The 15,168-nt window shown below is 39.6% G+C and overlaps 1 protein-coding gene across 3 annotated transcripts in view; it reads right to left on the reverse strand.

Annotated features, from left to right (window-relative positions):
* XPO1 (exportin 1) overlaps positions 1-15,168 on the reverse strand; it is a 34,939-nt gene continuing 19,771 nt past the window's right edge. For all 3 annotated transcript variants that reach the window (XM_082303092.1, XM_082303091.1, XM_082303093.1), the window contains 19 exons: positions 14,916-15,097; positions 14,400-14,448; positions 14,189-14,308; positions 13,959-14,087; positions 13,204-13,362; positions 10,634-10,831; positions 9,922-10,060; positions 8,444-8,625; positions 7,465-7,621; positions 7,196-7,359; positions 6,471-6,605; positions 5,420-5,603; positions 4,275-4,381; positions 3,724-3,918; positions 3,099-3,267; positions 2,218-2,352; positions 1,941-2,100; positions 1,766-1,862; positions 1-1,051 (listed from right to left, as the gene is read on the reverse strand). In XM_082303092.1, the coding sequence (XP_082159218.1) occupies positions 905-1,051; positions 1,766-1,862; positions 1,941-2,100; positions 2,218-2,352; positions 3,099-3,267; positions 3,724-3,918; positions 4,275-4,381; positions 5,420-5,603; positions 6,471-6,605; positions 7,196-7,359; positions 7,465-7,621; positions 8,444-8,625; positions 9,922-10,060; positions 10,634-10,831; positions 13,204-13,362; positions 13,959-14,087; positions 14,189-14,308; positions 14,400-14,448; positions 14,916-15,097 (2,808 nt within the window). In that variant the 3' untranslated portion in view covers positions 1-904. The remainder of the gene's footprint in view (positions 1,052-1,765; positions 1,863-1,940; positions 2,101-2,217; positions 2,353-3,098; positions 3,268-3,723; positions 3,919-4,274; positions 4,382-5,419; positions 5,604-6,470; positions 6,606-7,195; positions 7,360-7,464; positions 7,622-8,443; positions 8,626-9,921; positions 10,061-10,633; positions 10,832-13,203; positions 13,363-13,958; positions 14,088-14,188; positions 14,309-14,399; positions 14,449-14,915; positions 15,098-15,168) is intronic.

Below are 15,168 nucleotides of genomic sequence, written 5' to 3' on the forward strand. Positions count from 1 at the left end.
TAAATGTAAACCAAGTTTATTTTGCTCTTAAGTAGTGTTCTTTAAGCACTACAGCATGGTAAACAATGTAAATTAGTATAAGTCATCTCAAAAGCCAGTTTTTTTTTTTTATTTTATGAGTTGTTAAAAAGATGCAGCCTATTCTAACAGGATAAATATTTTAACCATTTCACTTCGAGTTAATGAAGGCTCACAAATGAGCAACACTCCTCATTGAGGAAAACAAAAAGCTGTTGTCGACAAAGCGACAGCACACACACAAAAACAAAAGAACTGTGTAAAAATAACTAACTGTACTGTGTTCCCATACTCTTTAGAAGTTGCTTTACAATGGGATGATATGCACATGATCTTGCTGCAAACTTGCCATACAACTTGCAAATACACGTAGCCTATAGCCTTACCACTCAGTCCAGAAAGCTGCTAACTGATCAGAACAAACGCAGCACTAGAATCCTCTGCTTAACAATTAATTCAATCTGCTTTACTCTTTACCTTTTCTCCTAGACTGCAGGACAGACTAGAAAGAAAATTACTCCGAATTAAAAATTGATACTCTTACAGGAAATTGTATTATTTTGCAATATAGTCTTTTACAAGTTACGTTTTGCCTATTTTCCCCTTAGCCACAAAATGGGCATGAAGTAATTACTTTGAAAATGCCTTAATTTTCAACTTCATGCAAATCTAAATAAAGATGACCAAACAAAAGCTTAAACAATGGAAGGATATTTCACAGAAAATTTCTTATACAAAAAACACATAAGAAAAAGGGCCACTAGGTGACATTTTAATTTACAAATTGGCATCATTTTGGTCAACAAATATCCAAGTGCTGTTTTCTTCTATCACAACAAAGTAGCTGTACAGAAAGAAAACTGCAAAACTTGTTTTATTTTTGTTTTTAATCGCACATCTCCTCAGGAATTTCATGTGGATTAAGGATGCCAGGTACAGACATCTGAAGTTTATGCTTCTCCTCTTGAGCCTGCCGAAGGGCTGTTTCTCTCTCCTCCAAGAACAAGTCTGATGTGTCTTCACCTGCAAATTCCTGGGATAATTCACATAAAAACATTAGTTTATTGTCAAATGCTTTAGGCAGAGTCATAGCTTCCAAAATTACACAGTAAACATCTTCCCTTCCTGTTCCCTGACAGGCTACTTGCATGGTTTTCTGTTCCTACAGTCACAATTAAAAGAAAGCAATACTGAAAGATGTTCACCGTGTGTTACAGAACGGGATGCCACAGTAACCCAGCATCTGGAGTGTATCACCATTAAAGCAGAATCATTACAATTCTAAAATACCTGACAATTGCAGTCTCAGAACTAATTAACAAACTATTCCCTACAAATCTTAGACTTCCAGCATCCTTAGGAAAATAAAGGCATAGCATTGGTGGAACGAATTTCAAAACTGGTCCCAATTCCAAGCAGAGTGAAAAAAAGCTGGTTAAAAACCAACTTATTTCCCATTAGATTTCATTTTGCAGTTGTCCTAAGACATAAGGATTGTGTGCAAAATGTAAAACACAAGCAATGACGTTCAGGTCCAATTTATGAAATTAAATCCCAGTGAAGCAGGTTCCATGAACACCACTCAAGTCATACAAGCCACTGGACAGAGTTCTCACTGCATTTTAAAAAGATGCAAAATAACTTGTATTTCTCAAACAAACACTGACTCCACACTGTCAAAAAGCTTTCCAACAATACCTTGCTGAAAACGGTTTTTAATTTCTTGAGAAAAGCACACCCAACATACCTTGATTTGGACCAGGAAATCCCTTAGGTGTTCCTTGAAGGCAGGAATATCCTGGTTTAAACTGAAGAGTCCTGTTACGAACAGCTTAACCTGGGCACTAACAGCAAACACATCAGTTAGAATTCTGAGAGGTAAGAACCCACTGAGAAGCATTACTAAATCATGCCAGACTTACTCTTGCAGGTGAGGAAATGCAGATTTGAGGAGATTAGCCACGTACTCCTGAATAAACATTTGGTTGTTCACTGGATTTCCAGGATTTAAAGGAGTACTTATTTTTCCCTCTTCTACCAAGTTGAACATGTACGCAAGGATTGACGCATGCATTGTCAAACCTGCAAAGATCAAAGTCAGACACACGCAGTTGTTATTCAGAACAGGACGTGTTACATTATTTTGGTGTTCAAAGGGATGGTTTCCATCACCTGCTTCACACGCAGGCACATTCTCACCTGCAGTGTGCGAGGTGTCTGTGACCACGGAGAAGATGTGCTGGAGGATATCGCAGAAATACGTCTGATAGAAACTCTGGGCAGCAGTCTCCTCCTGTGCAACGTTCTGTAGCAGGGTATAAAGGATCTGAAGTCCTGCAAAAACAGGCACGAAGAAAGTGACCAAGAGAACAATATTCAAAGAGCTGGGAGATTTTGACCTTTTCCAAAACAACATGAATATCCCAAGAAATCCTGACGGTCAACAGGATGCCCAGCATGGCACATGATGGCTTTGTGAGGCAGTGCCCCAGGCTGGCACTAGAGAGCACTGCCTCCCAGACACAGCACGCCCCTCTGGCTTCATTATCAGACTATTAGCATAGCATTAGCCTAAAGAGCCAATCACACCACTTGATGAGCAAAACCCTCTATCCAGGTAAGTGTTGGCTAATTAAACGAGGAAAGGTGTTTTAATGTTTAGATTTAAACGGAAACTTTAGTTACTTTACTTGGTGTAATACAACTGAACAACATCTTTTCTCCCCATCCCAAATGGCTAAAACAATCAGTGGCTTCTCAGTTTTTTCGTGACACCATTTTGAGCTGGTGCACCCATTCCGCCATTTCAGAAGCGTGCCAATGCTCACATGGCAAAGAAAGCAAGCAGAAGCTGTAATAGTGCTCTCATCCAGCTACCGGAATGAAACAACAACCAAACATCTCAGCCCATCCATGGATACCTGGCTGACACCTTGAAGCTGAGACAGAGGAACTCTATCCTTGTGCAAATGCAGTACAGAATCACGTCAACAATATGCTAAGTTTGATTAAAGAAAAGGAAGAAAAAGAACACCATTCTACCAGAAAATCTCTGATCTGTATTAAACACTTCCATTTACCTGTGTCTGCAACATTTCTCATCGTGTGTTTGAAAGCCCAAATAATAGAATCCAGGACAAGTTTGAACTGTGCAGGTGGAATGGCCAGGAAGGCTGGGAAGCAGTGAGAATTTACAGCTTGGAGTAGCAAGAAGAAGTTTGTTCTATGTTCAGGATATTCTTCAAAGTCCTTGAAGGGAAAGAGGGAAAAAAGCCAAGTCTCCTTAAGTTCCATCTTAACATCTTCCACTAAACAGAGCAAGTCAGTAAATACTGCACACTTAGCGAGGAAATACTCAACATGACTTATCATTAGTAGTGTTCTTACACTTTAAATATTTATCAATTTTAGCAGTTACATGTCCTACACTGACATGTGACTTCTGCTTCCAGAAGTGCAACACTCTGAGGCCCCAGCAAAATTACTGATGGCTGAAACCAGGAACTAACCAGAGAAGTTTAAGGCAGTTTAAGACATCCACCTAGACAGCTCAATTATAAAACAAGTACACTCATTTGAGTTGAAATTTCATCAAGAGCCACAAATGTGCTCTGACTGGCAAAAAACCAGATGAATCACAAGATCCCATGTGTTGTAGTGATGTTCAGAGGGAGATGTCTTATCCCAGGTTTTAAATATAAATACCTTGTTGATCATGTTTAATGTGCACTCAAAAACAGCATCGAAGATCTGAGGTATTTCAGCAGTGATGTGTCCCCCCAGCTTGTTGACAATGATAGCCATGGTACTGAGCACCTCGGGCTCCCGAGCGGCCGGCACGTTCCGCTGGTAGTCAATGAGAACTGCATCCAACAACGGAGGAACAAAGTTTTCAGCTACCTGGTTGGAAGAGTAAGCCAGGTTATAGCAGTGCAGCTACTGAGCCAAGTCTCCAGCACAGTTTGTAGCCAAGTTCCACCTTTAGTTACAGGTGATACTTTTCCTAAGGAAGCTGAAATAGGTTCCCATCCTCTCTCTCCATCTTAAATCTCCTTGACTCCCTTTAAGATTACTCTCAGCTAAAATTAACTGAAGTATCTCAAACACTGTTCAGGCTTACATCTTATAATTCCACTTCCTCCATTATATTTTACACACCACCTGAAGCAAATTCCTGTGACCAACAACTGAACGCAAACCAGAGTTCTTCCCAATTCTGCCTTAGAAGTTATTTGTATAAAATACATCCAACTTACCATCTGTGGATCATTGGACCTGCTCACCCAACCAGAAATTAATTTTAAGGTTTCCCTTTTTACAGTCCTCATACTTCTAATCAAGGGCTGCTTTGTTACCATTTCACCTGGAAAATTTTAAAGCTTCAGTTAATTGTGTGAGGTCTCAAAAAAACCAAACAACTCCACCTCCCCCCCCCCCGCCAAATTAACTCGATATTAACAAAACAGAGAATGCTTGATTTTTATATCTGAATTGCAAAGACTATTAAAGACCTCCTTTGCCTTTAATCTTTGCCAGTTGTAAAAACGTTCTTTGTAATCACAGCAGTTGCTGCTCGAGGAGTTCACAAAGCCCACAGCCCCAGCAACCACTTCCTCAACTTCACTGTGTCTGGCAACGATAAATTCTGGCCATTAGATCAGCTGAGTGAAAAGTTATTGATTTCTCAGCCAGTTTTAGTCTGAATTCTGAGAAGCTACTTCAACGTAAACCAGCTGCACAGGTACCAAGCTGCATTTAACGTTCCAGTTTCCAGGTACATCTTGTGCACTGGCCAGAAAACTGGGCACAGCACAGAATTCAGCAACTGACTCATTTCATCTCGAAATGAACTACTACAGAAGCACATTCCACTGAGATGCCACAGGCCCTAAGTTAGCTGGTAAAAATAGGGGAGGTAATTGAGAATTCCTTCTGTGACTGCAAGCCTGGTTTACCATGACTTTCAGGGATCTTCACTCATTACATTTCTGCAATACAGCCTTGTAGCAGCACAGTCTCATCTCAAAACCCTGCTGACATCTTCTGAAGGAATGAATGAGATCCTATTTACAGACAGTCCTTTAATACTCAAAACCAGGGTTAGCTACAAGAGCACAGGCTACAACTGCATCTCAGCAAGATGCCTATTAATTCTAAGTAAGCATCTCTAGGGTTCTGCATTCTCCTAAACTTGCTCATTCATAGATATTTCCTCCTCCCTCTAAAGCTGGGAGTTTTTTATTTGAATACAACATCTGTGAACAAAAAAAGATTTAAGTGAGTACCTTCAGTCCTTCTCCACCTTCCCAAACAGTAAAATTAATCTAACTGGGATGTACTCTGAAACCTAATGGCAGACACTGCCAACCCCCATTTTCAGGAAGAACATGGAATTTCTTACCATTAGCCTGAATAGCTGCAGAAATATTTTCACTTAGGCACTTGTACACATTCAGCATATCTAAATAAATTCTTCCAAGCTGAATCACAAAGGGGTGGCCAACTGCTTTACACGCTCTTACATTGGTTTTCAGAATGCTACCAAGCTGCTTAACTGTTTCAGGATCCTTTAGAATATCAACATTCTGTGAAAAAAATTAGAGTTCATTGTGGTTAGTGAATACAACCACCCTTTGGCTTACACTATAAAAGGCTACGTTTAAACTATTTATTTTATACACTGCCTTAAAGAACAGATCGCTCAAATTTATGGACTTTTTATGGAGATCCTGTGGTTTATTTCATGGCATTTACCACTACCTCCAACAGAGGCAGGATAAAACTTCATTTCACTCTACTTTTCTGCTGAAGTGTTTTTGCTGCAGTGGTACAAGCATTACTCTCGTTAGAGAAAGACAAAAAACTAAGGAGATGAAGAAGTTAAAAACAGATAGAAGGGGTCCAAAGGAAATGCATCATGTTCTTGAGAGAAGCCAGGGTAGGAAAAGTAACTCAAGCTTGCTTAAGTTTCAAGTCCTTTAATTAGATTAACTGCAAATGGATTGTCTCTTGTGAAGTGCAAGACTTGTCGAGAAAGACAAAAGTATTTTCAAAAGACTGAAAGAAATAGAAGATAAAAGTAGGAAAAGATGTACTTTAAGAGAATGGTGGGAGAAGAAAGGAAGAACAGTGAACAGTATTTTTAGCATTTTAACTTTTCTGTTACCCAAAAGCCAAGTGAAAGGGAGGCATTAGAAAAATCTACTGAAATAAATTCTGTACAGTAACAGACTGTACTTTAAAGCAGATTTAAACAAATATTTGTTTTGTCATGTAAGCCTCCTCTCTCAAAACAACACTTTTACTGTCATGTCACTCTCTGTCTTAGCCATTATGTAATGAAGTCCAGCCCAGCTCCGTGCACTTACTGTGAAAAATCCAACCAGGGGAGGGCAGACATTTAGCAGGGTTTTAGACCTGAGCACCAAACACATCAAAATGTATGAGCTCACCTTTGTTGCCTGCTGAATGATGCTGTCCCACACCTGGTTAGGCAACAACATGTACTTTTCTATCAGATGCTCCTGCACAGTCTGGTCTGTCTGTGCCCCAATCATGTATCCAACTGCTTCATAAAATGTGTGCACCTGATGGGAACAGCAACACCACGAACACAGAGATTAAAAAGGACCAAGGAAAAATTCTGTTTTACCAGAGCTATGCACTGGCTCCCATCAATCCTGGAAGTATCTTTTTCCACATACCAGATCCACTCTACCTGAACTTTCAGTACATTAGTGCAGGTGCAGACTACTCTCATGTCATGAGCCATGCCCTTCCCAGACAGATTTCCCCCTCCTTGTATAGAAAGGACTGGAATTTGGATCTTCCCTTTTTGAACTGTTCCTCACCCCCTCCTTCACAAATACAAGAGCTGCAGGTATATACTGTTAGAGTAGGATATTGCTCTTTCCCAAAGCAGAATCACCAAGTTACACTCGGTGTCTTCTTTCTTGAAGGCATTCCAGAAATCAAAATTTCAACTAAATGTACTTTAATTCTCCTTCCAAACACTCCAGCTGTGATCTCAGCAATGCAACTTGATCATGGTATTTATACCCTGACACTGTCCCTAACTACAACTGAAGAATACAATTCAACCCCTGCAAAACATTTCCCCAGGAAGGAACTCTGCATTAATCTTCAGGGATTATCCACAACCCCAAATCAAACCTACCTGTTGTGGCTGAAGGTCACAGATGATTGTGTTAATATTGTTCAGGATTTCATCAATAAATGGCATGACCTCTCCCACCTGAACCTGGACAAAGTGTCGGCGGCATTTTTGTGCTATTTTTATGAAGGTATCACAAGCCATGTCCTGGACGCCATCGTGGGTTTCTAAACGAAATCAAGGCAGTTACTGCATTGTATTTTTCCCCCTCCACGTATAGGCATCTTTTTTTTAATAATTAAAACAGCAAATTAAAAAAAGCAGATAATTACCATGCATAAATTCGAACAGCTTGTTGACTACTGTCTTCAAAAATTTCCAGTGAGCTCTCAAAAACCGTGGGTATTGACCTACTATATACATTATATTTGATGCGATAATGGCTTTGTTGTCCTTTCCTCGCTTTTGTTCACAGAGTCCCAGGAGATCCTACAACACAACAGATTCTTAGTTTCCTCTTCAAGTTTGTCCAGTTCCATTAAAAGCATTGCAAGCATAATATCCTATAAGCAGCTGTATTAAAGATGGTTGCCACAATCAAGCTCAAAATCCAAATAAAGAAATAAAAACCCACACAAGTGGGTTAAGATTGGGGCAATACAATCATTTAAGCTTCATCCAAACCCTGACCACTGTTTTAAACTAAGGAATCTCCATTTTAAATTATAACTAAGGATTCCTGCAGGGGGAGTTCAACAAGCCTTATAGTACCCAATACTGCCTGAGTAGCCGATAGATAAAAACTCAGACTCCACATCATATAGAAGAAATTAAACTACATCTGCTGTATGACTTACAACTACATATTCTGTAAGAACCTTTGTATAACTTGTTGAAGCCCATTACTCTTGTAAAAATATTATCCACCTATTAATCAAACTGAGTTTAATCAATGAATATACAGACACAGCAAAAGAGCAAGGTGCTGGGCTAGTTACAATCAAAGGTTACTTTGCCACTCTGCTGTATTTCATAAGGAATCCCTTTCCATCTCTTCTGCATCCCCAAAGAACACATTTCATCATAAACTAAATTTTATTTGATGAAAAGGCTACTTGGATCAATGTGTTATTCATAGCTAACTTATTCATCACCCCTAAATGCAGGATGTAAGATTTCCCATTAATTAATTCTTATCCCCCTGCACCCACCAAGGCATCTTTCTAAGATCGCAGAGCAGTATTTCTGCAAACTTGGTTTCTTCAGCATAAACTGAAGTGTGACCAAGCTGTTAGTTCTGCCCCACCATACCTTAATGACTGTAACCAGGAATCTCTTTTCATCTTCTTCGTGCATGGCACCGCTGATGGAGCCGATAGCCCAGCACAGGGTGTTCAGATTTTTCCACGACCACTCAGTGCCATTCACTTGATTGTGAAGCTTTTCAGTCATAATTCGTTCTGTGTCTGCATAATCCAGATGCGTGAGATAAACTGAAAGATATCAACATGGAACATTTTAAAGCAGCAGCCTGGATCTCAACTCCATAAGCAGTTACATAAAAACCCACTGAAGCTGTCAGGTATAAGTGTAATGTTTCCTGCCTGAAGTCATGACAGCATGAAGTAATAACTGAGGCAGAAATTTGTTACAATTATTTTAAAGATGGACAATAAATTTTATTGAGAATTTATGTTCTAAGGGATCTCAGCAAAACATCACATGCAGGTGATGTGGAAAGTCTAAATCAATGCATGTCCCACGTAATGCCAAGGCAAATTATTATCAAAAGGCATCTGTACTGATGGTCTATAGGGAATATGGGATTGGCTGCCTTTGGGGACATTATACAGTGTGTAAGCCCATGCATTTTCTTCAGCTCTGTAGTTTAGTGTCACCACATTTGCTGGTTGCAATAACCCATGATTAAAGTGGAGCTGGTGCTCCTGAACAGGTCTAGGTGGAAGATTCAGGTATCACAACTCAGTCACTTGCATCAGCCCCTAATAGGATTAGCATCTCCAATACAAAACTCTTAAATCCCAGCAAGTCAGGAGCAATTTAAGGCCAGGTTCAGAAATAGATTTTTACTGTACCACAGAATACAGCTTCCACCACATTCTCCCCCTTTTTTGCCAAGTGAATCTTATAGGTAATACAACATAAGCAAGAAAAACCTGACCTGCATTTTCATATAAATAATCCTGTATCTGGCAACAGAACTTAGGCTCAGGACATGCAGTAATTGTTTCATAAAACAAAAATGTTGTGCAAATGCATTAGAACAATTAATTTAACACTGGCTATACCTACATCACAAGTAGAAAGGTGAGAATAAAAATACCCACATACACTTTGCATCTCACAAGCTTTCCAATACACACATTCCTAGTGCATAAACCTGTTGCTAAACACTCAGTGTTCCCATCTGCATTTGATAAAATAAATTGATTATTGAAGGTCTAATGTCCTAAAAAAAATCTGACAACTCTACTTCCTTTGCTCCCTCAAGTTACAATTAGGACTCTCACTGTTTTTTCCTGCCTCAAAAAACTCGTTATCACTGCAATACCTAAGGACAAAAATTAAGTAGTGTATTACACCAGGTTATAATACACTACATGCCTCAAACAGGAAACTTCAGAGCAGCCACTGCCTTCTCCCTTTCCAGTCTGTGTAGTACGCCTTGCTGATAACCCTTTTACCTACACAACAGTTCAGATCCTAAGACAACACACTGATGCAGCTGCACAGACCCACAGCACACAAGCTGCAGCCAGTTCACTTACCCAACGTTTCTCTCATATTTTTATACAAGTTTATGGAATCCGTATCCTTCATGAATTCCCGAACTACCTCCCCTTGATCATTTTCCACAACCAGGACTTCTTCAGGCTTGGCCATGCGGCTGACCATGAGCAGTCGAACCTGGGGGAAGTTAAAACTCCATCAAACTGCAACACCAACACTCTCCCAGCTCCACAAGTGTCTCCAGAGCACTCTGCTCAGGCAGCCTCAACCACAGGAAGGTTATATCCAGCTATACAGAAATGCCAACTAACAAGCCATTAAGGAGAGAGCCTGCTGACTTCTCTCCCTCCAATGATCAAGCTGAGTACTTTAAAAAAACCCAATCTATGTAGTGTTTATACTTTCCAGAGTTTCAAAATGCATATGTCATATTCGGGGTCTTTTAAAGACCTCTGTTCCCAAACACAGAGGTTTTCCTCCAACTCTAACACTCCAGCCTTTCTGTTTACAGAAACTGTTCAATACAGATTTATTTTTAAATTAAGTACCTTAAAAAAGCTGAAACAGCACATTAATACTCTTCTTATATACTAGTATCATCTTAAAGTATTTTCACATTGATTACGTAACTAGAGTTGAATCAACCATCAACTAAGATAAGTTCTTATGTCACTCCTTACATGAAGCAAAATCTCTAATTCACAAACAGAATCTGAATCTTTACAGTGCCTTCACTTGAACATGGCTTACCTTGGACAAAACAGGCAAATAAAGCTGTCTCCTGGGAGGAACATCGAAGTGTTGACTCCCCGAAAGCAGTGGAGAAGCAGATGTTGAGAATGGACTTTCCCTGTAGAGCTCAGCAGCTAAATGGTTCCAATACTCCAGACAAATCTTGAAAATTTCAGTTTCTTCAACTTCTGATACCAACAGCATGTAATGAAGAGCCTGGAAAAGAGTAGTTTAAACATCCAATTACTGAGTGTATCTGCAGGTCAAACCACATTGCTTCAAGTTCAGTTATCCAAGTCCTGACAAAATGCCAAATTAATCTCAGAGTTTGGAAAAAGAGGCATTAACATTGCAATGACATTACTTACAAGTCAGAGTTGTGACTGGCAGAGCAACTAAAAACCAAGGACTCCTGTCAATTATTGTTATTTTCAAAGTCCGTATGAATTCTTAAAACTGAAATAGCCTAAAGACATCTTCAAAAATGCCATCACCAAACCAGCCTGTTTGTAAATTATCAAACCCACAGCCTCTGGAGCTTCTGCAAGGCATTTTCAGAACCTCAAAAAACCCTCATCAGCTGGTGTCAGTGATTGCTGTTCTCAAGACTATTGCTGCTGCTTTGTTCTGGATCCTTTGACCCTGGAATACTGCTCCTTTGCTTTCCACAGAAGTCATCTACCAGAACATTTTCAACTTCTTTCCTGACAGAACAGCCAGAGCAGGCTGAGCAGGGAAAGCCACTGATGCAATTCTGACAAGCTCAGATACCAACCAGAGACATTAAAACTACACAGACAAACCTCTTTTGCCTAAGCTCATTATGCAGTCCCTGGTGAAAGGTATCAAAGCAATTGCCCATTAGTGAACAAACAGAATGAAATTATAAAATCTGAGGATATTTTCATAGCTTGGGCACTACAACAACTTAGAGCATTTTAGAAGGTAAAGACCTGATTCAGCATCTCCACCTACAGTGTCAAAAGAGGGACTCAGAACAGCCATACATTAATCTTTACACATCAATTTCTCTTGGTAATTTCACTTAAAATAACTTATGTAGATTCCTCTGCTAGTCTACAGAGATCCAATGAATCCATGGAACAATTTCAGGAGATCTGCTACATCCAAAGTGCAGGAATTAACAGGTTAGAATGACACAGCTTTTTAAAGAAAAGATGTGCCTAGGTTCTATTACACCAGAGCTTACAGAAGTTGAATTTGCAACCATTTTAGACAGGAGTAAGAACTTTGTTAAACATTTCACCAATCTATCCATGACTGAAAGTCTTCAGAATCCAGTTTTGTAAATGTCTGTTTCACACAGGTCCTGCTAATACAGCCTCAGCGTAATAGAAACTTGAGCCTTGAGCTGTGCATCCCTGATTCCCAGTCATTTTGAAAGCTTACTACTTGCAAATTCAGGAATTATCTGGAACTGTTAACAGCTGCTCTATTGAAAATAAAGTGATACTCCTCTGAGTCCATCTTCTAAATGAGCTACAATTTAATATTTGCAGGCAATTTTATTAAAATGCCTTTTTTTTTTGTAGAGGGCTACCTCCAGAAGAAATATATTGAGAACACTGGCTGGAACACAGACTGGAATTCAGATGGACACACTGGATTACAGCTAATCAACCTGCAAGATGCACTTCCCCCTCCCAATGGAATCTGGTCTCTAGGTTTAAAAATTGGGGTGGTGTTTTTTTCCCTGTCTCAGGGCAGTTCCTCAGCCTACAACCTCCAAACCTGCACAGGGCTTGATTCTGCACACAGAAAATGGTGCTTCAAGGGATATGGAGCCGCTTTCCTTCCTCTGGAGTGCAGCAGTAGCGAAAAAGTCACCATAGAATAGTTCAGTCCCAGCAAAATTCTTATTCACAATTAGAACAACACAACTGAAAACCCTAATTTGTGATCTACCCCCACTACAGCATGAAGCAGTACCCTCAGTGTTTCAGCCTTTCCAACCCTTCATTCTTATCTGAATCTCCAGTAATTGCCACAGTCCCAGTGGTTTTACTGTCACAGTCACTTGGTAGGGCTCTGCCACTGGCACACACAGTCTTTATTACACAGAAACAGACTTGTCCTTGAGGATTATTTAAAGCTTTTCAGGTGGGAAATGGCAAACTAGGCAAGAAGCTACATCAGGAAGGAGGAACTGGCCTACAGCATGTGCTTGAACCCTGCCCTGGATGCTCAGTGAAAACAGAGACTGATGGAAGTCACAGCAACACACCTTCTTCATGTGAGAGTTAAACAGAAACACGTAAACCCATGGAAGAAGAATATATCCACTTACTTTGAAGCACTATTTGACACTTCCACGGAGGAACAAGTAAGAAGAAGGTGAGACAGAGTTAAGTTTTCAGACATTATACTGGTGAAGGATCACCGAAAGCAGAATGCCATTGAAGCATACTAGGAAACAAACACTTTGAAGGGGTTTTTCTACTTATGATTAGTTTTTTTCCTCTTACCCACTTCAAGTATAATGATCTAGAAATTACATTAGTATCACATCCTTTGAGCATGAGAACACACCTGCTACATTCTTAAACCAGATAAACCAAGCTACTTACCTCCATTAGTGTTTCCCTCAAATTTAACCTTTTTTCTATAAGCAGACCATGCTCCTTGAGGAACGTGCAGAGGAACAAACTGAGATTCTGAATGAAGTTCTGTTCATCATCTTTTCCATTCGAATACGCAAGTCGGATATTGGTATTTAAAGGAAGCATCTAACAAAAAGAACACAGACATCATCAAGAGCTTCCCTTTTTATACACAACAACTACTGTGTATTAACAAATATGTTGCTCGTTTTTTATGAAGAATCCCCAAGATGGACCAACATTGCCAAGACAAGAAAAGACCGTTAAAAAAAACCCTTCACCCATCCTCTTATGATATAAGCACACTGAGGAAAGGACTCATGTACCTGAGTCTGAACTGCTCAGAGGGGAATCATCAAATTATATAAATTTGATGTATGGCTTTTTATGAAAATTTTTTCTATCTGTTCCAAAGATTAAAGAATAACTTGCAGAAGTTAGGTCAGTTTAGGTCTTGAGACACATAGTTCATGGCTCCCCATCAGACAGCCTAAGTGCTCAAAATATCTCCTAAATTAATCAAATCAATACAGCAGAAATACAGCTGCAATCAAGTTCAGAAAAGCACACTTGGCATCTTCTGATCAAGCCACAAATACCACCAAAGAACAACACTTCTCCTATCAAGAGCTCTATAATGAACATGAACCTGTCAACTCAACTAGGTTCTACAGAAATTGATTTTGTGATATGAAATACAAAGACTTCCAAAAACCATTTACCTGTTTTAACTGCATCATGGTCAGTGTAAAAAGTGTTACGAACTGTTCTTCATACTGGCTTACACTGACACCTGCAATCTCTGTGAGGCACTTCAAAGAGACATTTCGAAACATGGGAACATTTAAGAACTGTTGAGGGAAGAGAAAAATAAAGAGTATTACAGAAGTGTTGTACAGTTCTCCACAACTTGTATTTAAATTTAAGAGCTGTCATTTTTTTGCAAGAGTACCTTGTATATTAGTGTGCTGATTAACTTGGTCTCAAATATATATCCCAGAGGAATCCAGTTCAGAAATCGTAGCAAAGTTTCCAAAGTTGCATGGACTAAGGGAGCGTTTTGGGAGTTTTCCTGTAAATGACCATTTAGAGTTTATGACATTGTGACACTGTTAGGCACAAAGGGGGAATTTTGAAAACATAATTAAAGAAATACGACTTACCATCACAAACTGACACAGTTGAAATATCTGAGAGAATTCATTACACATGCTGTAAAAAAAAAAAATTAAAAACTAAGCATTTCCACATTTCATAAATCAAAATATCTATGCTCACAGGACAGGTCCTGAAGACCTATGCCCATGGAGGCATTCAAAAGCCACCTGGCTTTTCCCCATTTTCATGGTAATAATGCATATTTTAAGTAGCTTGAAGCCTGTGCCTGCAAATTCTGGCTAAGGAAATACAATCAATCAATGCTGAATGCTGTGTTAAAAGGGTGGGAACCATCAGTCAACAGATGCTACTTGTAGCAAGGTACAAATCCCTGTGTGTACAAAATGAAGTTAGGGATCCCCTAGGAGTACTGCTTCAAAGAAAAATCAGTAACCCTCTTGGGCTCAGAAATGGAACTGCACAGCTGTAGGTGTTCACACAAAGGCTCCAAGTGAGAGCAACTATTTAGCAGCAAGCACAAAGTCTACTCTGATCATTAAGATTTAAACAGATATACTTGCCTGTCTTTCAAATGCTTAGCTTTTACTTGAGTAATCTGGCCACTGGAAAAATCAAACACTTCTTCACTCAGCAGTTTCAGGATCACCATGTTGTTCTGACAGAGGCTCTCGCTGGTCCTGCTGGCTCCCACAATATCGCTGATAAACGTCGGCCAGTGCTTCGGCCACTCCTGTTTCAGGATCTGCAAAGTGAGGCAGCCACACGTGAGACACACAGCAAAGTCAGAGACTTTACAGTAAGGTTTAAAATGTT

This window comes from Coloeus monedula (genome assembly GCF_965178545.1).
Source record: "Coloeus monedula genome assembly, chromosome: 2".
Lineage (NCBI taxonomy): Eukaryota > Metazoa > Chordata > Aves > Passeriformes > Corvidae > Coloeus > Coloeus monedula.